The 25737-nt window shown below is 41.8% G+C and overlaps 1 protein-coding gene and 1 long non-coding RNA gene across 2 annotated transcripts; one reads left to right on the top strand and one right to left on the bottom strand.

The window, feature by feature from the left end:
* Positions 1 to 420: 420 nt before the first annotated feature.
* LOC133557697 (uncharacterized) lies at positions 421 to 2560 on the top strand. Its single transcript, XR_009807831.1, has 2 exons — positions 421 to 706; positions 1321 to 2560. It is a non-coding gene; the product is annotated as an uncharacterized LOC133557697 (long non-coding RNA).
* Positions 2561 to 7173: 4613 nt separating this feature from the next.
* On the bottom strand, positions 7174 to 23837 carry LOC133558431 (zinc finger protein 84-like). Its single transcript, XM_061909817.1, has 3 exons — positions 23710 to 23837; positions 19203 to 20027; positions 7174 to 9626 (listed from the first exon to the last, which is right to left on the bottom strand). Exons 1-3 carry the CDS (start codon positions 23768 to 23770, stop codon positions 8656 to 8658), a joined length of 1857 nt encoding a protein of 618 aa, XP_061765801.1. The 5' UTR covers positions 23771 to 23837; the 3' UTR covers positions 7174 to 8655.
* Between the last annotated feature and the right edge of the window lie 1900 nt (positions 23838 to 25737).

The raw sequence follows: 25737 nt of genomic DNA, 5'->3' as shown, positions 1-25737 counted from the left end.
GCACCCCCCGCGACCTCGATCGGGACAAGCGGTAGGAAATGGATGGATGGATGTTCTGCCAGCCTGATATCATTTGTTTATTTGCCTTGAAAGTGCCTTATTTAAAGGCCTACTGAAACCCACTAATACCGACCACGCAGTCTGATAGTTCATATATCAATAATGACATATTAACATTGCAACACATGCCAATACGGCCCTTTTAGTTTACTATATTGCAATTTTAAATTTCCCGAGAGTTTCTTGTTGAAAACGTCGCGAAATGATGACGTGTAGGTGTGACGTCACGGACTGTTAGGAAATATTGGCGCTGCGCATACACACAGCTAAAAGTCGTCTGCTTTAACGGCATAAGTACACAGTATTTTAGACATCTGTGTTGTTGAATCTTTTGCAATTTGTTCAATTAATATTGGAGAAGTCAAAGTAGAAAGATGGAGTTGGGAAGCTTTAGCCTTTAGCCATACAAACACACGGTGAATCCTTGTTTAAAATTCCCGGAGGTGAAGCTTTCCTATGGATCAGAGCGGTCAAGCGAACATGGATCCCGACCAAATGTCAACCGGCAGTTTTCGGAGAGAAAATTGTGGTAAAAAGTCGCCACTTACCGGAGATAAGCTGAGCTTGCGCCGTCCTTGTATTTGCCGTCGACTTCCATCAGACACTGGCCTCAAGACACCCGTGGACACATCCCTCCGACTATCAGGTACTATTAAACTCACTAAAACACTAGCAACACAATAGAAAGATAAGGGATTTCACAGAATTATCCTAGTAAATGTGTCTGAAAACATCTGAATCCGTCCCAATGTCACGCTTTTTTTTTTTAACTTGATTTTTTTTTTTTTTTTTTTTTTGCTAGTCCTTCGCTATCAATATCCTTAAACACAAATCTTTCATCCTCGCTCAAATTAATGGGGAAATTGTCGTTTTCTCGGTCCGAATAGCTCTTTTTGTTGGAGGCTCCCATTAAAAACAATGTGAATATGTGAGGAGCCATCAAACATGTGACGTCATTGTCTGCGACTTCCGGTAAACGCAGGGCTTTTTTATTAGCGACCAAAAGTTGCGAACTTTATCGTCGATGTTCTCTACTACTTTCAGCAAAAATATGGCAATATCGCAAAATGATCAAGTATGACACATAGAATGGACCTGCTATCCCCGTTTAAATAAGAAAATCTCATTTTAGTAGGCCTTTAGTTTGTATAGTCATTGTTTAATTAAAAAAAGAAAATATATTACTATTGAAAAAGTGTCCGTCAAATATCAGTTACTGTGTATAAGATAATCACGTGTTTGTGTCCTGGTGTTCTGCAGAGGCCCAGAAGACTCCTCATTCTTCTTGTCCTCCAGGGTGGAACAGGACGAGCCTTAGACCCCCACATCAAAGAAGAATAAGATGATGGGGAGGAGCCGAGTCACACTTGCCCTGGATGATCAGGACTGGTCCAACAAGACAGGTCCAGGATTGACATACGCACGCTCTCACGTCAAACCTTTCACCTGCAACAAGACCTTCAGCCGTAAGTCATACTTGAGGAAGCACCTGAAAGTTCCCTTCCTCGCTGTGCGCCAAAAGATTCAAGCAGCACCGAGAACTCATTGCTCACTTAAAGGTCCACACCGGAGAGAAACCTTTACTCTGCACCATTTGTCACAAGCGCTTCCAATAGCGTACACGTCAGTTTGGCACATGAGACTCCACACAAAACTGTGAACATTTGGACTCTCCTGACTTGTTATTCCTTATTTTCAATCCATCCATTTTCTACCACTTGTCCCTTTTGGGGTCGCGGGGGTGCTGGAGCCTATCTCAGCTGCATTCGGGCGGAAGGCGAGGTACACCCTGGAAAAGTCGCCACCTCATCGCAGGGCCAACACAGATAGACAGACAACATTCACACTCACATTCACACACTAGGGCCGATTTAGTGTTGCCAATCAACCTATCCCCAGGTGCATTTATCATTACGATTTATTTTGTCTTGACAAAGTCTACTGGATTACGTTATGCCTTGGGAGCCACGGTAGAAAATGAGCTGATAACTCAGGGCTTTTACTCATTGTGTAGTGCCTGTACTTAACTTTGATTCACCAGGGAGTCGCGGTCGCTGGTTCAATGCTGATTTTAGAGGCTGGACTGTGCAGACAGGCTCGCTTTTTGCATCAGGAAAAAACATTTACATTCCTGGTTGAAGTTAGAAAACAGGTTTTCAGATGTTGTTTGACTTGTTCCAACAAAATGAGGTCAATAGTTCATTGAATCACATCAACAAAATACACAAAAATTCCAAAATGTGAACATTCTCAGTGTGTGCGTGTGGGTGGGAGTGACAAGTTCACTTTGCAATAAAACTAAGTAAAGTATGTTTGTTAATTTGCGATAATGGAAGTACACTTTGTTACAAACTATTAATGCAGGATGTGTGTGTCAATAGATACACACTTCCTGCATTAATCACGATGACATCATGAACATCTTCTGTTGTTCAGGTGCAGACAGAGATTTCCAGGGACCCCGAAAAAATAAAAAAAAATAAACACGTTTTTCTCTAAATGTGTATGCTTCTATCTTTAATTACTTAATTCATTATTCATCCATCCATCCATTTTTTTACCGCTTATTCCCTTTGGGGTCAGGGGGGGCGCTGGTGCCTATCTTAGCTACAATCGTGCGGAAGGCGGTGTACACCCTGGACAAGTCGCCACCTCATCGCAGGTACTAATTATTCATAAATTAATTAAAAATATTAAATCAATCCATCCATCCATTCATTTTCTACCGCTTATTCCCTTCGAAGTCGCGGGGGCAATGAAGCCAATTTTGGCTACAATCGGACGGAAGGCGGTGTACACTCTGGACAAGTCACCACCTCATCGATCATGATCTTTTTTTTTCCCCATGCTATTACACATTTGCAGACTTGATTTTGGAAAACAAACCAAAACAGAGGCACAGTTATGAGAGGTTTTTCTAAAGACTAAGCACAGTTACCCAAGTGGAGCAGAGGAGAAAACAAAAAGAAAGCAAACCGTTTTTAATAAAACTATCACTCAAAATGCTAAACTGGTAAGATGTGGCAAGCTTGGCAGGTAGGAGCTTGAGATGTAATTTAAAAAAAAGTAACAGTCTCATCTCTCGTTCACGGCCACCAAAAAGAGATCTCTGTTTTCCACCAGTCACACACTTCCAGCCTTCACAATAATAGCGACACGTGTTACATCCTGTCCAACTGTGCTAATAAAACAATGCTCTCCAAATATGGCTTTTACTTTATTAAATGTTTGTAACTTCCTATCATTAGTGTAAATGTGTTGGGAACTGTATCTGACCGACCACATCCAACATGAGGTGGATGCGGGCAAATACTGCGGCATGGTCATGCTGGACATTCAGAGGCCTTTGACACCGTTAACCACGCTATACTGTTGGATAAGCTCAGAGCAATCGGATTCGATAAAACCTCATCGAGCTGGATGCAATCATACAAACCCCGTTTCCATATGAGTTGGGAAATTGTGTTAGATGTAAATATAAATGGAATACAATGATTTGCAAATCATTTTCAACCCATATTCAGTTGAATATGCTACAAAGACAACATATTTGATGTTCAAACTGATACACTTATTGTTTTTTTTGCATATAATCATTAACTTTAGAATTTGATGCCAGCAACACGTGACAAAGAAGTTGGGAAGGGTGGCAATAAATACTGAAAAAGTTGAGAAATGCTCATCAAACACTTATATGGAACATCCCACAGGTGTGCAGGCTAATTGGGAACAGGTGGGTGACATGATTGGGTATAAAAGCAGCTTCCATGAAATGCTAAGTAATTCATAAACAAGGATGGGGCGAGGGTCACGTATTTGTAAGCAAATTGTCGAACAGTTTTAGAACATTTCTCAACGAGCTATTGCAAGGAATTTAGGGACTTTACCATCTACAGTCCATAAAATCATCAAAAGGTTCAGAGAATCTGGAGAAATCACTACACGTAAGCAATGATATTACAGACCTTTGTTCCCTCAGGCGGTACTGTATCAATAACCGACATCAGTGTGTAAAGGATATCACCACATTGGCTCAGGAACACTTCCTAAAACCACAGTCAGTAACTACAGTTGGTTGCTACAACTGTAAGTGCAAGTTAAAACTCTGCTATGCAAAGCCAAACCCATTTATCAACAACACTAAGGAACGCTGCTGGCTTCGCTGGGCCCAAGCTTATCTAAGATGGACTGATGCAAAGTGGAAAAGTGTTTTGTGGTCTGATGAGTCAACATTTCAAATTATATTTGGAAATTGTGGACGTGCTGTCCTCCGGAACAAAGAGGAAAATAACCATCCGGGTTGTTATAGGCGCAAAGTTCAAAACCCAGTATCTGTGATGGTATGGGGGTGTATTAGTGCCCAAGGCATGGCTAACTTACACATATGTGAAGGCACCATTAATGCTGATAGGTCCATACAGGTTTTGGAGCAACATACAGTATGTTGTAATCCAAGCAACGTTATCATGGGCGCCCCTGCTTATTTCAGAAAGACAATGCCAAGCCACGTGTTACAACAGCGTGGCTTCGTAGTAAAAGAGTGCGGGTACTTTCCTGGCCCGCCTGCAGTCCAGACCTGTCTCCCATCGAAAATGTGTAGCGCATTATGAAGAGTAAAATACGACAGCGGAGATCCCAGACTGTTGAACAACTGAAGCTCTACATCAAGCAAGAATGGGAAAGAATCCCACTTTCAAAGCTTCAGCAATTAGTTTCCTCAGTTCCCAAACATTTATTGAGTGTTGTTAAAAGAAAGGTTGATGTAACATAGTGGTGAACATGCCCTTTCCCAACTACTTTGGCACGTGTTGCAGCCATGAAATATTAAGTTAATTATTATTTGCAACAAAAAATAAAGTTTATGAGTTTGAACATTAAATATCTTGTCTTTGTAGTGCATTCAACTGAATATGGGTTGAAAAGGATTTGCAAATCATTGTATTCCGTTTATACTTACATCTAACACAATTTCCCGACTCATATGGAAACGGGGTTTGTACTTAGAGGGGAGGAAACAGGTGGTAGAGGTGAACGGCACCGTGTCCCCTCCCCTCTCAGTAAGCTGTGGAGTCCCCCAAGGCAGTATACTAGGACCTTTACTGTTCCTAATATACGTAAATGACATGCCATCAGCATGCGACTGTGAATTGTTCCTGTTTGCGGGTGACTCGGCCCTGCTAGTATCCGAACTCTTCAGTATTTGCACCTGGCTCGCTGACAACAAGGCATCCATACACTTAGGTAAAACGGAATCCATCCTATTTGGGTCCCACATCAACCTTAAGAAGGTCAGTGACTTCACTATAAAAGTGGGTGACATTGTTATCACCAGGAAAGATGAGATCACCTACCTAGGTTCCATTCTAAAGGCCAATCTTTCCTGTGATAAAATGGCAACCAAGGTAATCAAAAAGATCAACCAAAGAACGAGATTCCTCTACAGAATCTCCTCTCTGGTCACCAAAAGCAACTTGAAGATTCTAGCGGGAACTCTCATTCAACCCTTTTTCGATTACGCTTGCCCCTCCTGGTACCCCAGCACCTCCAAAAACCCTCAAATCTAGACTCCAAACATCCCAGAACAAGCTAGTCCGGTTACCTTTAGACCTCCACCCCGGATCACACCTCACTCCAACCCACTTCTCCAAAACAGGCTGGCTCAGGGTGGAAGCCAGAGTTAAACAACTTGCACTGAGCCTAGTCTATAAAACCCGCTAGACCTCCCTGGTACCGAAGTGCATGTCCGCCATAACCACAACACCAGAAGGAGCTCCACAAACCACGTTAAACCCAGATTCCGATCTAACAAAGGTCTTAACTAATTCTCTTTCTATCAATGTGGAATGCACTCCCAACAGGTGTGAAAGTAAGTGCATCTCTATATTCCTTCAAAACCGCTCTAAAACAACACCTCCAGGCAACTTCAACCCTTTACTAATACCCTCCTCCATTCCGATCCCATCTCCCCGGATTGTAAATAACCTAAGGTAAATAATCCAATGTATTTGTAATGTATAGACTTGTTCTTATGCTATCTGAACTCACTATGTTCTCTGCTCGCTGTACATATCCTACTAAGTAAGACCTACACTGATGATGATGATGGATTAGATTTATATCGCACTTTTCTATTGTTAGATACTCAAAGCGCTCACAGAGAAGTGGGAACCCATTATTAATTCACACCTGGTGGTGGTAAGCTACATCTGTAGCCACAGCTTCCCTGGGGTAGACTGACGGAAGCGTGGCGGCCAGTTTGCGCCTACGGCCCCTCCGACCACCACCTATCATTCATTCATCATTCATTCACCAGTGTGAGCGGCACCAGGGGCAAAGGGTGAAGTGTCCTGCCCAAAGACACAACGGCAGCGACTTGGATGTCAATAGGTGGGAAGCGAACCTGCAACCCTTAGGTTTGTGGCACGGCCGCTCTACCCACTACGCCATGCCACTGTTTCAATGTCCATTTCTCTGTTGATGACTGAAGTACTGATATCAACCAAAGCTCCTCATCCCACCCCCCGGCATGTAAATAATGTAAATAATTCAATGTATATATTATGATGATTAACTTGTGTGATGACTGTATTATGCTGATAGTATATATTTGTACCACGAATTGATTAACATGGACCCCAATTTAAACAAGTTGAAAAACGTATTCGGGTGTTACCATTTAGTGGTCAATTGTACGGAATATGTACTGAACTGTGCAATCTACTAATAAAAGTTTCAATCAACCAATTATTTATTGTGCAGCTCTCACGGTTGTATGGAACAACATGCTAAATTACAATGTTGTATTTCTAATGGAATGTGCCCCAATGACAAGGTTTCCCTTGGGCCCCCAAATGGCTAAATATGCCTTATGCTTTTGCTGTTCACCCTCTTCCTTTGTTCAAGGGTTGCTTCTCAAGCACCATCATTTCAAGTTAGTCTCTCCCCTTCAGCTTGTAGCCAAGATAGAAACACCTGTGTGTAGTAAGTGTTCATCTCTGCACTCAACATTCGAAGTGCAACATCCGGTTGCCGACATTGCACTGCATTTTGTTGTACTGTGAATAGAGTGTAAATGCACTTATTCACTCAAAAGACTTAAGTGGAAATACTGTATAAAGTGGGACGACTGAGACAAAGTATTTATTGAGTGACAAGAACCAACATTTACATCACTTGACAGGTTTACTTTATTTAGGGTATTTAGCAAGAGTGAGTGCACTGACACGAGCCCAAGTACAGCACCTTTCCCCTTCTTTGACACGGTTTTGAAGAGGTGGTCTGGGGATTGGCATGAGTCCAAATGTGATCGCTCCTCACCAGTTATGAATGATAACCAATATATTTCATAATGGAAATGAAATACAAAGAACGTTATCCAACAGTAAAAAAAAACCATCACTACATTTACTAACTTTTATTTTGATGCTGTTGCTCCTCCCAGTGAATACCATATTTTCCGGATTATAAGCCATTACTTTCTCCCATGTTTTAAACCCTGTGGAAGTATTCCTCTATGGCAGTGCTTCTCAACTAGGGAGAAGAAAATATTTTGTGCCCACACCCCACTTTCCGCTGTGACTATAAATAGTATAATTTGTCTATATTTGTTTTATAATTACACCTTTGCATAACTTTGTAAGTTTATTAACATTAAAAGGAACGACACACCAGCGTTTCCTCGCCTCCCACCGTGGTTACAGTGAAGCCGTACGCTACATACACGTGAACATATTCTGGTATGACAAAAAAAAACATGTTCCCCCGAGGTTACACGCCCCACCCGACTATTTGAGAAGGACTGATCTGTAGCATTTTGGCTCGCAAAGGATTCTTCATTCATCACTCCAAGCAACTTTTCTAAGTCTTACAATATAACTAAAACAAGTAATACTTATGAAACCATCCTATGTGTGATGTCTGTAGGAATGTTTTTACGCATGTGTGTGTGTGCGATTGTAATGTAATCAAGCCAGCGTTGTTAGCCTAAGCAATATGTTAACACGTTTACAAGTGTCAGTGTTAGTATTAATAACTTACAACGGCATTGTTTTTGTGTGGTTTCCGTTCAGTAAATTCACCAAAATGTCACCGTGGAGTTGTTAAATCTGTTTAGCTGATTGGAGAGCTAGTTTCCGCAGCTAGTGGGTCCATGACAAAGACTTCTGTTTTTTTTTTATCCGCCGTTTTACTACCATGTGCACTGTTTGGAAACAATTAAGGTATGTGAATAAACATTTGCAAAATCTTTCGTACCTGTATATATCTGCGGCTTATAGTTTGGTGAGGCTAATAAACGTTAAAATATTTATTTTTTCTAAAATTTGGTGTGTGAGGGTTAAATACCCATGTGCTCTATAGCCCGGAAAATACAGTAATGACAACCTCCCGTTTTTACAGTGGAAATAAACAGAAATACTCAACGTGAGAGTGGAAATAATATCCAAAGTCAGGGAAATTGCAGTAAAATAGCACAATATAAGCACAAGAGCGGGTGTTGCGCCAAAGTTCATCACGTTACGAATGGAAAATTGTGAGTACGTCATTAGAAGTTACTTCAATTGAGTACAAAGACATTTGTGAAGACATGTCCAGCTATCATTGACTGCTGCTGCTGTCATGCACGCACTTGTGTCTGGTGATCTGGTACTTGTGTGGGAATCTTTTGTGACACACAGTGCAACTGAAAGGTGTCTCTCCAGTGTGAGTCCTCGTGTGTATTATCATATTCCTCTTCGTGGCAAACAGCTTCCCACACAGCGAGCAGGAGAACGGTTTCTCCCCGGTGTGCGTTCTCACATGTGAGATCATGTGTCCACGTTCGGAGAAAGTCTTCCCGCAGAACGAGCAAGAAAAAGGTTTTTCTCCTGTGTGCGTCCTCATGTGCGCTCTCAGCTGTCCCTTCTGGCAAAAACTCTTGGCGCACACCGAGCAAGAGAAAGGTTTTTCTCCGGTGTGCGTTCTCATGTGCAGCACTAGCGACATTCGATAACTGAAATCTGCATTGCACACCGAGCAGGAATAAGGTTTTTCCCCTGTGTGCGTCCTCATGTGGGACATCAAATATCTCTTGACTGAGAATCCTTTGCCGCAAACAGTGCAAGTGAACGGTTTTTCCGCCGAGTGCGTCCTCATGTGAGTCCTCAGATTGCTCTTGCTGGAGAAGTCCTTGCCGCACACGCAGCAGATGATCTTTTCTCCGGTGTGCGTTCTAATGTGGTAGACCAGCTGATACTTATTAGCGAATATTTTGTCACATTCAGAGCAGCGGAACTGCTTTTTGTCCACTTTGGAATCGTCATTAGAGTCGGTGTCATCAGAATCCGAGACCGGACCTGAATGAAAGTCTGCTTCAGCTCCTTCTCGGCAGTCTCGGCTGCGACGATGAAGCTGGGACGACTGAGCTTGCTCTTCATCACCTCCACTCTTCATACGGAACTTGGCGACGTGAGCCTCCTCATCTTCTTCCTTGATGTGGGGGGGTTGTGGCTCCTCCTGCTCCACCCTGGAGCTGCAATCCTGCTGCTGGTCTTCACCAACAATCACTTTGAACACGTCTGATGGTAAAGCTGAGGCACAGACACACACACGACATGAATAAATAAAGGAATAAAATTAGGACACATGGACGGATAACATTAGGGCTATCAACGTTAACAGGTTAACGCCTGTGATTAATAAAAAAAAAAAAAAAAGAAAATTAATCACAGTGTTTGTTTGGACTGCCAGAAGGTGGCACACATTGCACATGCAATGATCACGTCACACCCCAGTGTATTTAACGTGCTGTGCTTTACGGCCTTCAAACTCCCACGCAACTTTGGATAAAACTGAGCTAATTAAAAAAAGACCAGCACTGTCGTATAAAGAAGTAAAAATGCTCGTCTGGTAAAATAACTGGTTAAACTAGGGAAGAGTAAATGCAGATGTAAATTATAAATTATGTCACACTGTTTAATGAGGCCTTTCTTAATTTATTCATTGATATAGTCCATATATTAATAGTCTGCTACATTTAATTTCATTCATTCATTTTTTTCCCATTTATTTCAGGGAATTACATAAAAAAGTACAAGGTAGACAACACATAATATTAATAATACAATGCAAAAGGTAATGTACAGTAGGTAAGCCAGCAAACATTATAGCTATCCATCCATCCATCTTCTTCCGCTTATCCGAGGTCGGGTCGCGGGGGCAACAGCCTAAGCAGGGAAGCCCAGACTTCCCTCTCCACAGCCACTTCGTCTAGCTCTTCCCGGGGGATCCCAAGGCGTTCCCAGGCCAGCCGGGAGACATAGTCTTCCCAACGTGTCCTAGGTCTGCCCCGTGGCTTCCTACCGGTTGGACGTGCCCTAAACACCTCCCTAGGAAGGCGTTACGGAGGCATCCTGACCAGATGCCTGAACCACCTCAACTTGTTCCTCTCGATGTGGAGGAGCAGCGGCTTTACTTTGAGTTCCTCCCGGATGACAAACTTCTCACCCTATCTCTAAGGGAGAGCCCCGCCACACGGCAGAGGAAACTAATTTTGGCCGCTTGTACCCGTGATCTTATCCTTTCGGTCATGACCCTAAGCTCATGACCATAGGTGAGGATGGGAACGTAGATCGACCGGTAAATTGAGAGCTTTGTCTTCTGGCTCAGCTCCTTCTTCACCACAACGGCTCGACACAGCGTCCGCATTACTGAAGACGCCGCACCGATCCGCCTGTTGATATCACGATCCACTCTTCCGCCACTTGTGAACAAGACTCCTAGGTACTTGAACTCCTCCACTTGGGGCAGGGTCTCCTCCCCAACCCGGAGATGGCATTCCACCCTTTTCCAGGCGAGAACCATGGACATTATAGCTAAGACTTTCAAAATGTACACTTAATTCTTAGTATACTTACTGTCACCAAGTTTTGAGCAAATCAATGACTTGCAGTTCAGTATAACAATCATAAACATTCCCGCATGACATGATTACATTTGTATCCAAATATTGGGGTATTTTCTTAAGCAAATGTTATAAATGCAAGCAAATAGGAAGCTGCGATTGATCATGATTAACCAAAGTTGAAGAGTGTGATTAAACTGATTTTAAAAAGTAACCACGTGACAGCCCTAATATTTATGTGTTATTCATCCATCCATCCATTTCCTACCGCTTATTCCCTTTTGGGGTCGCTGGCGCCTATCTCAGCTACAATCGTCCGGAAGGCGGCGTACACCCTGGATAAGTCGCCACTTCATCGAGAGGTTATGGTTATCTTTTGTGATAAAAATTAGAACGATTTTCCTAATCACGGGCGATTTGTAAAGGTAGTCTATTGATGCAATACAAACGCAGTGTGTGTGCGTGTGTGAATAAATATAAATAAGCGTTCAATAAAGTGTCATTGCACATGTTGCACAGCTGCGGCTACAAATATTAGTCGCCGCTTAGCTAGCCTTAGCATAGCACTGGGTATCCACTGTGCTCATAAAACACAATTTGAGATTACAGCGATTACAAACCTTCCGCTTTCGAATTAGGTTGGAAACGTAAACTCAATTGCACACGTCTTTCCATTTCTTCTTCCTTTATAATGATCGATTGAGATCACTTGTGACAGTGCACTCCCTCGTCATCCATTATAAGGAAGTACATGTTCTGTACCTCCCATTTGTTTTTTCAAAATAAAATAAACAACGGGAACCAACAGCGTTCTTGTCACATCGTGAAACCACAGTTACGGTTAATATATTCGGATTGATTATTAATATTCATATGGTTTATCATAATGTACAGGTAAAAGCTATTACGCGGATACATTTTTAATCAAAAAGGGAACGCGATAGATTTTATTTTGAAATAACACCAACAAATTGTCACGTGAGCACGGGCTAATTGACAAGTCCAGCTTGACAGTCTACTTTGCAGTTTAACAAGAAAATACATATTCTCGTGCCAATGCCTTTTCAAAATAAAATCAACATGTGGTGAAACCATACTTGTCAACCTTGAAACCTCTGAATTTGGGAGATGGGGGCATCTAGATCAGGGGCCGGCAACATTTACCACTCTAAGAGCCATTTTGACTGTTTCACAAAATAAAGGAAATAATGGGAGCCACAACTCTTGAAATTTATAATGAAATAACACTGTATACAGAGTTTTTGGTTTTTTTTGCTTTGTGCTATGTATAAACCAGGGGACTCGGACACGCGGCCCGCAATTAATTATGAGGATTTGATGTTAGTGCGGCCAGTGAGTTTTATTAGGATGGCCCTTATTAGCATCACGCATACAAATCTTCCCGATTTGTCCAGTAGACTCGCGGGTTACAGAGTGACTATTCCCTTAGACGTCTGCTGAGTAATACTCTTACAATAAAATTAAGGGTGTGCTTCGATGGCACTGTCTTAAGCACAACTTGTACAAACAGCTTACCAATCAAGTCACGTGTTGTATTTAGCTTCAGTAGACGCATGTATGTGACTGCAAGGCATTCTTGTTCAACAGCCATACAGGTCACACTGAGAGTGCCAGTTTAAACAACTTTAACACTGTTAAAAATATGTGCCAAACTGTGAACCCACACCAAACAAGAATGACAAACACATTTCGGGAAAACATCCGCAGTGTAACACAACATAACACATACTCAAAATCCCATGCAACCCTAAATCTTCCAGCCTACATTCTACACCCCCCTACCACCCCCCCCCCGCCCCCCCCCCCACCCCCCTCCCCATTTTGCCCTCCCTGCGTCGGTTGAGGTGGGCAGAGTTGGGGGGCGGGGTTTGGTGCTAGCTGGGGTGAATAATGTAGCCTGGAAGAGTTAGGGTTGCATGGGATTCTGTGTATTTGTTATGTTGTGTTACAGTGCGGATGTTTTCCCGAAATGTGTTTGTCATTCTTGTTTGGTGTGGGTTCACAGTGTGGCGAGTGTTAAAGTTGTTTATATCACAACCCTCAGTGTAACCTGTATGGCTGTTGATCAAGTATGCCTTGCGCTGGATGATTGTAATAGAGGTTTCACACAATACTTGACCGGCTGGCACGCACATAGTGTTGTGTAACAGCGGGCACAACTACATGTATTAGAAGATGTTATGAGTATTACCACCACAGCACAAACTCAATGTTGCTGTCCGAGTGAAAATCGCAGTATGCATACCCCAGGCAATTTTAGGGAAAGGCACTGAGGTCAGAAATCTCCCGGTAAATTCGGGAAGGTCGGCAAGTATACAGCTGAGCCACACCAGAGTGATCAAAGAGCCGCATGCACATATTTGGGTTAGAAATATTTTTTGCAAACCAGTAATTATAGTCTGCAAATTAAGTATTGTTGTTGAGTGTCGGTGCTGTCTAGAGATCAACAGAGTAACCATGTAATACTCTTCCGTATCAGTAGGGGGCAGCCGGTAGCTAATTGCTTTGTAGATGTCGGAAACAGCGGGAAGCAGTGTGCTGGTATAAAGATGTTTAATGCTTAAACCAAAAATAAACGAAAGGCATTGAAGCTTAGGGAGGGCTATGCAGAACAAAACTAAAACGGAACTGGCAACAAAGTAGAGAAAAACAGAATGCTGGACAACAGCAAAGACTTACTGTGGAGCTAAGACGGCGTCCACAATGTACATCAGAACATGACAAGACAATCAAAAAAAGGTCCCCAAAAGAAGGATAAAAACAAATGAAATATTCTTGATTGCTAAAACAAAGTAGATGCGAGAAATATCGCTCAAAGGGATGACGTGAAACTGCTACAGGAAAATACCAAAAAAAGAGAAAAAGCCACCAAAATAAGAGCTCAAGACAAGAACCAAAACACTACACACAGGAAAAAAGCAAAAAATGATGTGATGTGACAGGTGGTGACAGAGCTACTTTGAAACAAAAGCTATTTTGATACATAGTTGGTGATGGTTTAAAGTCCTATCCAACAATTGCGACAACGACATTTTACTGTCAACTGAGTTTCGTTTTTTAATGATGTCTGCTGGTGGTGTGCCTCCAGATATTTTCAACGCCAAAAATGTGCCTTGGCTCAAAAAAGGTTGAAAAACCCTAGTCTAGAGCCCCTAGAGCAGGGGTGGGCAAACTTTTTGCCAGGAGGGCCACATTGGGTTCTAAGATTTGACAGGGGGGCCGGGCCAGGAACAGATGGATGGAGTGTTTGTGTGAAATAATATAAATTACATGTAAAAACCATTACATGAGAGGATTTGGCCTACAAACATGTACCATATCATGAGTAAGCAGCAAGGCTCATTGTACATTTTTTTTTTCAAATGCATTAATCTAATTTGATTAAGAATAAACACAGTAGAGAAATTCACAATATACATTTGATTTTCTTGAGTTATTTACATTTGATTATCACAAAATAACAGCAGAGAAACTCACAGTTTCAGTGGGAACAGTGTTGTTGATCTCCCTTTTTGGCCAATGCATCAAAGTCTGGAGTGAGTTTGGTTGTGGCACTTCTCAGGATAGCTCCGAGATGCTGGTCAGTTAACCTGGATCTGTGACGGGATTTGTTGATGTTCATGACGCTGAATGTCTGCTCACAGACGTAGGTCGAGCCAAACAAAGTTAGCATCTTCTGTAACAAATTGGCGGCTGATATTGTCCTCTTTGTAAACCGCGACAGTTTCTTGACATATCAGACACACAGCCTTGATCGGACTTCAGTAAAAAAAAAATTGTTGTCCACTCTGCATTAAATAATGAGCACTCACTGTCCACTTTTCTTTGCTTTGATAAGCTAATTTTTACAGAGGGGATTCACAGGACAAAGCTAAACAGAATTGATTAACGTGGACCCCGACTTAAACAAGTTGAAAAACTTATTCGGGTGTTACCATTTAGTGGTCAATTGTACAGAACTGTGCAATCTATTAATAAAAGTTTCAATCAATCAATCAATCAAGGGGAGTAATATCCCACAGGCCAAAAAGGTCAATGAGCGCCATGGGAAACGCAGTATTACAGGGATATAGTGAAATGTACGAGGTTTACCGACGATAATAATATGAAATGTAATTTAATAATATAATTTAATGGGTGGCTCCTCCTTAATGATAGTCAAGCGCTGAAAACGCATACGGGAGGCAGAAGCCTTAAAGGGGAACATTATCACAATTTCAAAAGGTTTAAAAGCAATAGAAATCAGTTCCCAGTGGCTTGTTTTATTTTCCGAAGTTTTTTTCCAAATTTTACATCTCCCAGAATATCCCTAAAAAAAGCTTTAAAGTGCTTGATTTTCGCTATTTGCGATGCAACTGTCCATTTCCCTGTGACGTCATACAGTGCTGCCAATACAAACAACATGGTGGATACCACAGTAAGATATAGCGACATTAGCTCGCATTCAGACTCGGATTTCAGCGGCTTAAGCGATTCAACAGATTGATAAGAGTTTTTTGTAAAAAAAAAAAAAAAAAAAAATCTATAATTTGGACAGGTTCTGCGGGCCGGATTAAAATGTTCAACAGGCCGTAGTATGTCCATGTCTGCCCTAGGGCCTAGTACGCAACTGTTTATTTACCTGAATCCTTGCATATATAGGCTTATTTTGAAAGATTTAGAGGCCAATATACAAGCAATCATGAAAACATATTTAAAATGGGATGGAGTGAAATTTTTACACTCTAATGAAAAATATTTGTTAAAAAGATTTAAATAATTTATCATCACCAAGATGTTACTGCTACCTCGCTTCACACCTTCGGTATTTAGACAAGAAAAGATTGAAGGCAGATCATGTCTTTACACAATTAAACAATCTGTGAAAGACAAAGATGGATTTATATGGACACGTCCAACTTTGCTGCTGTGATCGTGATGCTAATGAGAAAAAGTGACGTTTGAAGTTGATTTCCCGCTACAAAAATTAATCGAATCTACAATCCTTGTTTGTAGTTATTTTATGCTGTGAAGTTTTTTCCCCCCCATTATTTAGCTTTATTTATCCCTGTTTTTCAGCAATGTTTAATAGTAATATTAAGATTTAATGTATGCTGTTGAGCCTACAAGAGATGTATTTATCTAGTTTATTAATTCTATTAAGGATATGTTCTTAATGCTAGCAAATTGCTCCAAAGACGCTATAATGTGGTCACCAATGTCGAATAAAGCACCTGGTTTCCTGCACAACTAAGCTTTTAGTTACTGTTATGAAAATCGACAACAAAAATATGGTGGATTGTACCAACAATTACAATATTTATTACGAGGACTTAACATGACATTAGTTTATTTGCACAAGCATGTTTATATTTAGGCATAACAACAACAAAATAACAAAAAACTCATGCGATGTATTGTCCTTTCTTCACATTTAGTTCTGCTCTCAAACACTACTAATAGTACAGAGTAAAGTCGATTGCATCACAGAAAGTTTGTCAAACGTTCCTCCATTCATTTTCTACCGCTTGTCCTTTTCGGGGTCTCGGGGGGTGCTGGAGCCTATTTCAGCTGCTTTCGGGCGGAAGGTGGCATACACTCTGGACAAGTCGCCACCTCATTGCAGGGCCAACACAGATAGACAGACAACATTCACACTCACATTCACACACTAGGGCCAATTTAGTGTTGCCAATCAACCTATCCCCAGGTGCATTTCTTTGGAGGTGAGAGGAAGCTGGAGTACCCGGAAAAATCCCAGGCAGTCACGGGGAGATCATGCAAACTCCAAACAAACATTTTACAAAGTCATCGTTGCAGACACAAGTAGTTTGATTGTATTCCACAAGATGGCAAAAGTGATATTTTTAAGAGCTATTTCCTTCAAAGCACTTTCGTTTTTCCCCTGACTTTATTACTTTTAGGAGCCACTTCTTTAGGGACTCTATGAAAGCTATTTCCTATCACTCTGTATGAACAACTGGAACACCCCAGAACAGAACAGGAATTCAGCGTTTTCTGATTAAACTCTCCATTCACTCTCACTTGATTTAATGCTATGCTCAAGCTGCTTGACCATCATGTGAATTAAGCCGCGAAGAAGAAAACAGTTGTGAAGTCATATGCAACCCACCATACATCGCAATTACGGCTAAAGTACCAATGTGTAGATCATGTATCTATGAAAACCTATATGCAGCAGCATTTATTTTCAAACATCCATCCATTTCTACCACTTATTCCCTTTGGGGTTGCGGGGAGCGCTGGTGCCTATCTCAGCTACAATCGGGCAGAAGGCGGTGTACACCCTGGACAAGTCGCCACCTCATCGCAGGGCCAACACAGATAGACAGACAACATTGACACTCACATTCACACACTAGAGCCAATTTAATGTTGCCAATCAACCTATCCCCAGGTGCATGTCTTTGCACGGAATAGTAAATAATTTTGTTAATCTTTGTTCTACTTTCCGCATAATTTGCTATCTTTTGTGGTGTTTTAGTATAAGTACAACCCCCGTTTCCATATGAGTTGGGAAATTGTGTTAGATGTAAATATAAACGGAATACAAGGATTTGCAAATCATTTACAACCCATATTCAATTGAATATGCTACAAACACAACATATTTGAAGTTAAAACTGATAAACAATTTCTTTTTTTTGCAAATAGTCATTAACTTTAGAATTTGATGCCAGCAACACGTGACAAATAAGTTGGGAAAGGTGGCAATAAATACTGATAAAGTTGAGGAATGCTCATCAAACACTTATTTGGAACATCCCACAGGTGTGCAGGCTAATTGGGAACAGGTGGGTGCAATGATTGGGTATAAAAGCAGCTTCCATGAAATGCTAAGTCATTCACAAACAAGGATGGGGCGAGGGTCACCAATTTGTAAGCAAATTGTCGAACAGTTTTAGAACAACATTTGCAAGGAATTTAGGGATGTTACCATCTACGGTCCATAAAATCATCAAAAGGTTCAGAGAATCTGGAGAAATCACTGCACTAAAGCGATGATATTACGGACCTTTGAACCCTCAGGCGGTACTGCATCAAAAACCGACATCAGTGTGTAAAAGATATCACCACATGGGCTCAGGAACACTTCATAAAACCACTGTCAGTAACTACAGTTGGTCGCTACATCTGTAAGTGCAAGTTAAAACTCTACTATGCAAAGCAAAAGCCATTCAACAACAACACCAAGGAACGCCGCCGGGTTCACTGGGCCAGAGCTCATCTAAGTTGGACCGATGCAAAGTGGTAAAGTGTTCTGTGGTCTGACGAGTCCCCATTTCAAATTATATTTGGAAACTGTGGACATGGTGTCCTCCAGAACAAAGAGGAAAATAACCATCCGGATTGTTATAGGCACAAAGTTGTAAAGCCAGCATCTGTGATGGTATGGGGGTGTATTAATGCCCAAGGCATGGGTAACTTACACATATGTGAAGGCACAATTAATGCTGAAAGGTACATACAGGTTTTGGAGCAACATATGTTGTCATCCAAGCAACTTTATCATGGACGCCCCTGCTTATTTCAGCAAAACAATGCCAAGCCACTTTCAGCACGTGTTACAACTGCGTGGCTTCGTAGTAAAAGAGTGCAGGTACTTTCCTGGCCCGCCTGCAGTCCAGACATGTCTCCCATCGAAAATTTGTGGCGCATTATGAAGCGTAAAATATGACAGCAGACTGTTAAACGACTGAAGCGCTACGTAAAATAAGAATGGGAAATAATTCTACTTTCAAAGCTTCAACAATTAATTTCCTCAGTTCCCAAATGTTTATTGAGTGTTGTTAAAAGAAAAGATGATGTAACACAGTGGTGAACATGCCCTTTCCCAACTACTTTGGCACGTGTTGCAGCCATGAAATTCTAAGTTCATTATTATTTGCAACAAAAAATAAAGTTTATGAGTTTGAACATCAAATATCTTGTCTTTGTAGTGCATTCAATTGAATATGGGTTGAAAAGGATTTACAAATCGTTTCATTCCGTTTATATTTACATCTAACACAATTTCCCAACTCATATGGAAATGGGTTTTGTATATAAATAAGCTCATTTAAAAACAGAATGTGGATGTGTTGATTTGCCAGAGTTTCAGGACTTTGTATAGGATCACATGATGACTAATCTTAAAACATTTGTAAGGAAAATCTACAGAGATGAAGATGTCTGCTGGTGCTACTCATGGAAGTTGTCATCTTCTGTCAGCATCATGTGGTTGTCACCAGAGGCGGCCATCATCCATCACACACACACTTCTCCTCATCAGCATGTCTTCTCGTGTGTATTGTCATGTTTCGCTTATCAGAGAAAACCTTCCCGCAAAATGAGCATGAATAGGGTTTTTCTCCCGAGTGTGTTCTCGCATGAGACATCATGTGTCCTTTCTGAGAGAACAGCTCCCCGCAGAACAAGCAGGAAAAAGGTTTTTCTCCCGTGTGCGTCCTCATGTGTGCTCTTAGCTGTCCCTTCTGGCAGAAACCTTTAGCGCAAACCGAGCAAGTGTAAGGTTTCTCTCCGGTATGCGTTCTCATGTGCAGCACCAGCGACATGCGGTAACTGAAATCTGCGTTGCACACTGAGCAAGAATAAGGTTTTTCTCCCGTGTGTATCCTCATGTGGGACACCAAATATCTCTTGACAGAAAATCCTTTGCCGCAAACAGAGCAAGTGAAAGGTTTTTCCTCAGAGTGCGTCCTTGTGTGTGTCTTCATGTTGCTCTTATCTGAGAAGTTTCTGCCGCACACTGAGCAAGTAAATGTTTTCTCTCCGGAGTGAGTTCGTGTGTGCGTGATCAGGTGTCCTTTGCGAGAAAAGCTTTTGCCACAAAGCAAGCAAGAAAAAGGTTTTCCTCCCACAAGAGCATCGCGATACCTCAGCGTCTCCTCCTCTCTGTGATGAAGCTGTGACCACTCGACTTGCTCTTCCTCAGTCTTCACATGGGAATTGCTGACGTCAGCCTCCCCCTCTTCCTCTTCCATGTCTTCCTGCTGTTCCAGCCTGGAGATACAACCCTGCTGTTTGTCTTCTCCAACAATCACCTTTCTAACATCTGCAGGTAAAACTGACAGACACACGTTCTTGTCAATAAAATATCCTGACGGGGGCAAACACAGCTACATTCAAACGCGCAATACAATTGATCCGAACCATAAAACACAATTCGCCAAACAAAAGTTAGGGAGGCTACCAGGGGAGACAGACCAGAAGGAGGTTCCTCCTTGAGCGAGATGCCCAGTAGACATTTGGCTGACTTTTGGCAAAAAAAGGTGTTTATCCTAACATCTCACAATTTTAGAGCTCAATCGATTAAAAAATCTAATGTTAGCACAACCCACAGGACTGAAAAACATCTGTGGCATTGAGTTGCATTGTCCAATTTGCATATTTGTCCATTATGCATGTCAATTTAAAATGAACAAATCTGTTTGTGGCGGTTCATATGTATTCATGGCAGGCCACAACAAACACATTAATAAATAGGAATCTGCATTAGAATGAAATCCAAGATGGACGATCAGGTTTAGCTTCCATGTTTCTAGAAACCTCTGTTTTGTTTCCTTCCATCAACTCGTCACATTTCTGTCATGCAAATGTTTTAATACTGCTGTGTTTATGTAATTGCAGTATCTCCCCATAGTATTTGTTTAATAAGATTGAGTAAATTGTGGTGTTAGATAATTTCTATGTTTGAAAATATTAAGGTAAAGTTAGAAAGAGATTGGCACATTCAGAGATATTGGCTCAATGACTCAAAAATGAAGTGTCTCGAAAGCACAAAAGAGAGATCTTTCTAACCACTGGAATTAAAATCTGTGCTCTGAGCAGGGAACCTAACAATTTGCCTTTTCAGCAGGAATCACTGAGAGGAGTGCGCAGGAATTGTCTACAAAGAGGAACTACAGAAAATAAATTTAAAAAATGAATAAAATTGTTTTATTTTGAAAAAAATCTATTTTACTGATTTCTCAGAAATACTTTTAATTTTAATTTTAAATAGCGGTTTGAATGTATAACGTCCCCAAAAGACACGGTGCGTTAATGTTTCAAATAATATCCTACAAGTCTAATTTGTCGTAATTAATATGAATGTGAGTGTGTATGTTGTCTGTCTATCTGTGTTGGCCCTGGTGGTGACTTGTCCAGGGTGTACACTGCCTACCACCCGAATGCAGCTGAGATAAGGTCTAGCAGCCCCCGCCAACCCGAAAGGGACAAGTGGTAGAAAATGGATGTATGGAATATGTTGCTGTTTATTCAGAAAACATTTTTAATAGCTTTATTACGGTGGCCGACAAAGGCAAACATGCAGCAACGTCTTGTACTAGAAAAAACTAGGAACCATCGATGCGTCACGATTCGAGACCTTGTAATGTATATTTAAATTTAAAAGAGCTCTGAAAAATCTGCTAAATATTTATTTCCCAAATAAAAATTTTAGTATCATTATACCTATGAAGGTTCTCATTCATCCAGGTCATTGTCATCTCAGGGTGTTCAATCGTTGGCAACTGGACTGCTTGGTTTGTCGCCCTGAGTTGTATAGTTTAATTTTACACGCCATTTATGTGCCATGTGTTTTAGGAGGACTGTGTGTCTGACAGGCTGGTCAGCAACACCGGGGCCCCACAGGGCACCGTCCTCTCCCCCTTCCTCTTCACCATTTACACCACCGATTTCCACTATCAATCAGAGTCCTGCCACCTTCAGAAGTTTTCTGATGACTCTGGTATAGTGGGCTGTATTGAGGATGGTGATGATGAGGAATACAGGGCACTGGTGGAGGACTTTGACACATGGTGTGGAAAGAACCACCTCCAGCTCAATGTGACGAAGACCAAGGAGCTGGTTGTGGACCTGGGAAGGAGGAGGAGTACTTCAGCGACCCCTGTTTCCATCAGGGGGGTCGATGTGGACATGGTAGAGGATTATAAATACCTCGGAGTACACATGGACAACAAGCTGAATGGGTCAAAACACGCTGAGGCACTCTACAAGAAGGGACAGAGCCGCCTTTACTTCCTTAGGAGGCTAGGATCCTTCAACGTCTGTACAAAGACGTTGAAGATGTTCTACGAGCCGGTGGTGGCGGGCGCCTTCTTGCACGCCGTGGCCTGCTGGGACAGCGGGCTAAGAGTGAGGGACACAAACAGACTGGTAGAGAAGGCCAGTAACGTGGTGGGAGTGGAGCTGGATTCTCTGGCGGTGGTGTCAGAGAGGAGAAGTCTAGCAAAACTCCTAGCCATTATGGACAACACCTCCCACCCACTACACTCGGACCTTGCGGAGAGAATGAGCACGTTCAGTGGAAGGCTCAGACTCCCAAAATGTAACACGGAACGACACAGGAGGTCCTTCATACCGACAGCCATCAGACTGTATAATGCATATGTTCCTTCTTGACTGCACTTAAATGTAGAATATATTTATATTATTCATATATTATATATATAATATATGTTATATATTATTTATTATTATTATTGTCTATTGTGAGCGAACTATGGTGCTGAATTTCCCCCAGGGATCAATAAAGTACTTTGTATTCTATTGTATTCTATATCATTTAGATCAGGGGTCTCAGACACGCGGCCAATTGCACCCCGCGAGACGATAGTTTGCGACCCCCACTATAATATGAAAGTTTAATGTTAGTGTGGCTCGCGAGTTTTATATGAATGGCGGTTGACAGGGTTGTGTTATTTGGGTCCAAAATGGCTCTTTGAACGTTCTGGTTTGCCTACCCCTGCGTTAGTGGACAAGTAGCAAGTGAGTGAACGCGACAGAGACGTTGCCATGGAGACGAGGGTTTTATTACATGCCCAGCTGCAGTCAGACCATGACACCTGTCCGTCAGTAATAACGGTCCCTGATAACCTGGACCAATTCAAACCGTTATTTTTTATTTTTTTTTATTGTTTAATTTGCATTGCCTCACACGATGAACATTACGTATATTTCTATATGATGCCGGATAACACCCCGGGAGCCGTCACTTTTTTGCACTCGCTATCTCGGTACTTTTCCGCTGTCCACCGTGTTGCTGTAGGGAAGAAAAGCGGAACGACAGACATTGCGGAAATAACATTATTCTCCGTGCGTCGGATACATTCAAATATATTTCACAACCTCAAACACGTCTTTTTCAAAGCCTGCAGTGAAGAGAAGGGATAGTGATGAGTAAAGAAAATTGTAGGAAAAGTGGGAGATGCAATATTTCTTTGTTGAGCACAGGGACACCCCGACGTGTCTTATTTGTACAGAGAAAGGAATACAATTTGAAACGTCATTATATAACTAGACATGCTGAGGAGTATCAATCAATGTTTACTTATATAGCCCTAAATCACTAGTATGCAAACTTTTTTAAATAAATCTTTTCTTGCGGCCCAGCCTCACCCAGACTCTGCATCAAGTGGCCCCCAGGTAAATTAAGTTTGAGACCCCTGATTTAGATCCATTAAGTACGGTGGCCTGGAAGTCGCTGCGCGTTTGCCCCTATCAGCCACCATAAATGTTACATTCACATGGACCCTATCACATCCATTTTCCACAAACTAGTTCGTCATTTTATCGTAAAATTTACAAAAAGCGCACAACGATGAAGATTGTTGTATATCTACTTTAGCTATAATGTAATGAGCACGATAGCATGATGAGCTAGCTGTGTGGATGTTTAACTAGCATTCGCTTAGCGTCGAGTTCCGTCAATAACATATTTTTAACAAAGCACAAAAGTGACGAACCTTCCGTCGTTGACTTGTGTTTAGAGTTACGAAACAAATGTAGGCATTGTTCCGTCTCCATTCTGTTGGTGCTGGTTTTCCCAACTCATTCGCACAGGAAGACACGATCGGTTTACGCATGCGCGAAATGACGGCACTTCTTAGACTTGCATTTTGTTTTTACAACAAAGCTTTGTGACGTCATAATCTGTGATAGTTTATGTTTTGTATAAAATTGCTTTTTTATGAGGTCAAGGGAATGAGAATATAAACAAAAACAAGGGATGGATTAAAAAAAAAACGGAGTATTATCGCCACATTTTCAACAACTTTCTTCAGTCATTTATTTAGGGAAGGCCAGGCATCTTTATTTATATAGCACGTTTACAACTATTTTAAAATTGCACCAAAGTGCTTTAGGTTAAAAAGCATAGCGCAAACAAACAAAAAAAAGAACATAAACATTGCATAAGCTAAACAGGATATCCATTTATCCATCTATTTTTTACCGCTTGTCCCTCCTGGGGTCGCGGGGGTGCTAAAGCCTATACCAGCTGGACTTGGGTGGAAGGCGAGGTTCACCCTGGACAAATCGCCACCCCATCGCAGGGCCAACATAGATTGACAGACAACATCCACACTCACATTCACACACTAGGGACCATTTAGTGTTGCCAATCAACCTATCCCCAGGTGCATGTCTTTGGAAGTGGGAGGAAGCCGGAGTACCCGGAGGGAACCCACGCAGTCACGGGGAGAACATGCAAACTCCGCACAGAAAGATAGTGCAAAAGAAATACAGTGAAAGGGTTCGGATAAAAAGTAAAATTGCAAATAAAAAATAATGAAATAATAAAAGTGCGACAAATTGAAAAAATAAAAGAAAATGAGGGCGGAGTGGGCATTTAATGATGCACGGAGGCGCCACGGACTCCCCCCCATTTTTTTTTAGACACAAATCAAGGCACTTACACCACATCTCAACATTTTCCAAACATCCACATGATTGAGCAATTATTGTCTTCAACAAAAAAAAAGTTAAAGACAATACATATAGATTATTGAAAAAATAATATCCATCCATCCATCTTCTTCCGCTTATACGAGGTCAGGTTGCGGGGGCAGCAGCCTAAGCAGAGAAGTCCAGACTTCTCTCTTCCTAGCCACTTTGTCCAGCTCCTCCCGGGGGATCTCGAAGCGTTTTCAGAAGAGCCGGTATACATAGTCTACCTAACGTGTCCTGGGTCTTCCCCGTGGCCTCCTACTGGTTGGACGTGCCCTAAACACTTCCCTAGGGAGGCTTGCAGGGGGTATCCTGAGCAGATGCCCAAACCTCTTCTGTCTCTTCTCGATGTGGAGGAGCAGCGGCTTTGCTTTGAACTCCTCCACGATGACAGCGCTTCTCACCCTATCTCTAAGGGAGAGTCCCGCCACCCGGTGGACGAAACTCATTTTGGCCGCTTGTACCCGTGATTTTGTCATTTCTGTCATAACCCAAAGCGCATGACCATAGGTTGGAGTGGGAATGTAGATTGAGCAGTAAATGAGAGCTTTGCCCTCTGGCTCAAATCCTTCTTTACCACAACGGATCGATTCTCATCAATGCAGACACCGCACCGATCTGCCTGTCGATCTCACAATCTGGTCTTCACTCACTCGTGAACAAGACTCTGAGGTAGTAGTACTCCTCCACTTGGGGCAGGATCTCCTCCCCAACCCGGTAATGGCACTCCTCCCTTTTCCGGGTGAGAACCATGGACTCGGACTTGAAGGTGCTGATTCTCACACTCGACTGCGGACCGATCAAGTGAGAGTTGAAAACATAACAAGAATAATAAACAATACAATACAAAACAAAAAGATATGGATCATCTACATAGATTTTGATTCATCCAATAAATATACTAATGTAAGGGCTTTTCTTCTTTTAACCATTTCCAGGATTTATTACAAACCCCGTTTTCATATGAGTTGGGAAATTGTGTTAGATGAAAATATAAACGGAATACAATGATTTGCAAATCATTTTCACTCCAAATTCAGTTGAAT

The sequence above is a fragment of the Nerophis ophidion genome, linkage group LG08 (genome assembly GCF_033978795.1).
Source record: "Nerophis ophidion isolate RoL-2023_Sa linkage group LG08, RoL_Noph_v1.0, whole genome shotgun sequence".
Lineage (NCBI taxonomy): Eukaryota > Metazoa > Chordata > Actinopteri > Syngnathiformes > Syngnathidae > Nerophis > Nerophis ophidion.
The sequence above is the reverse complement of the archived record's forward strand: the minus strand, read 5'-3'. Positions and strand labels throughout refer to the sequence as shown.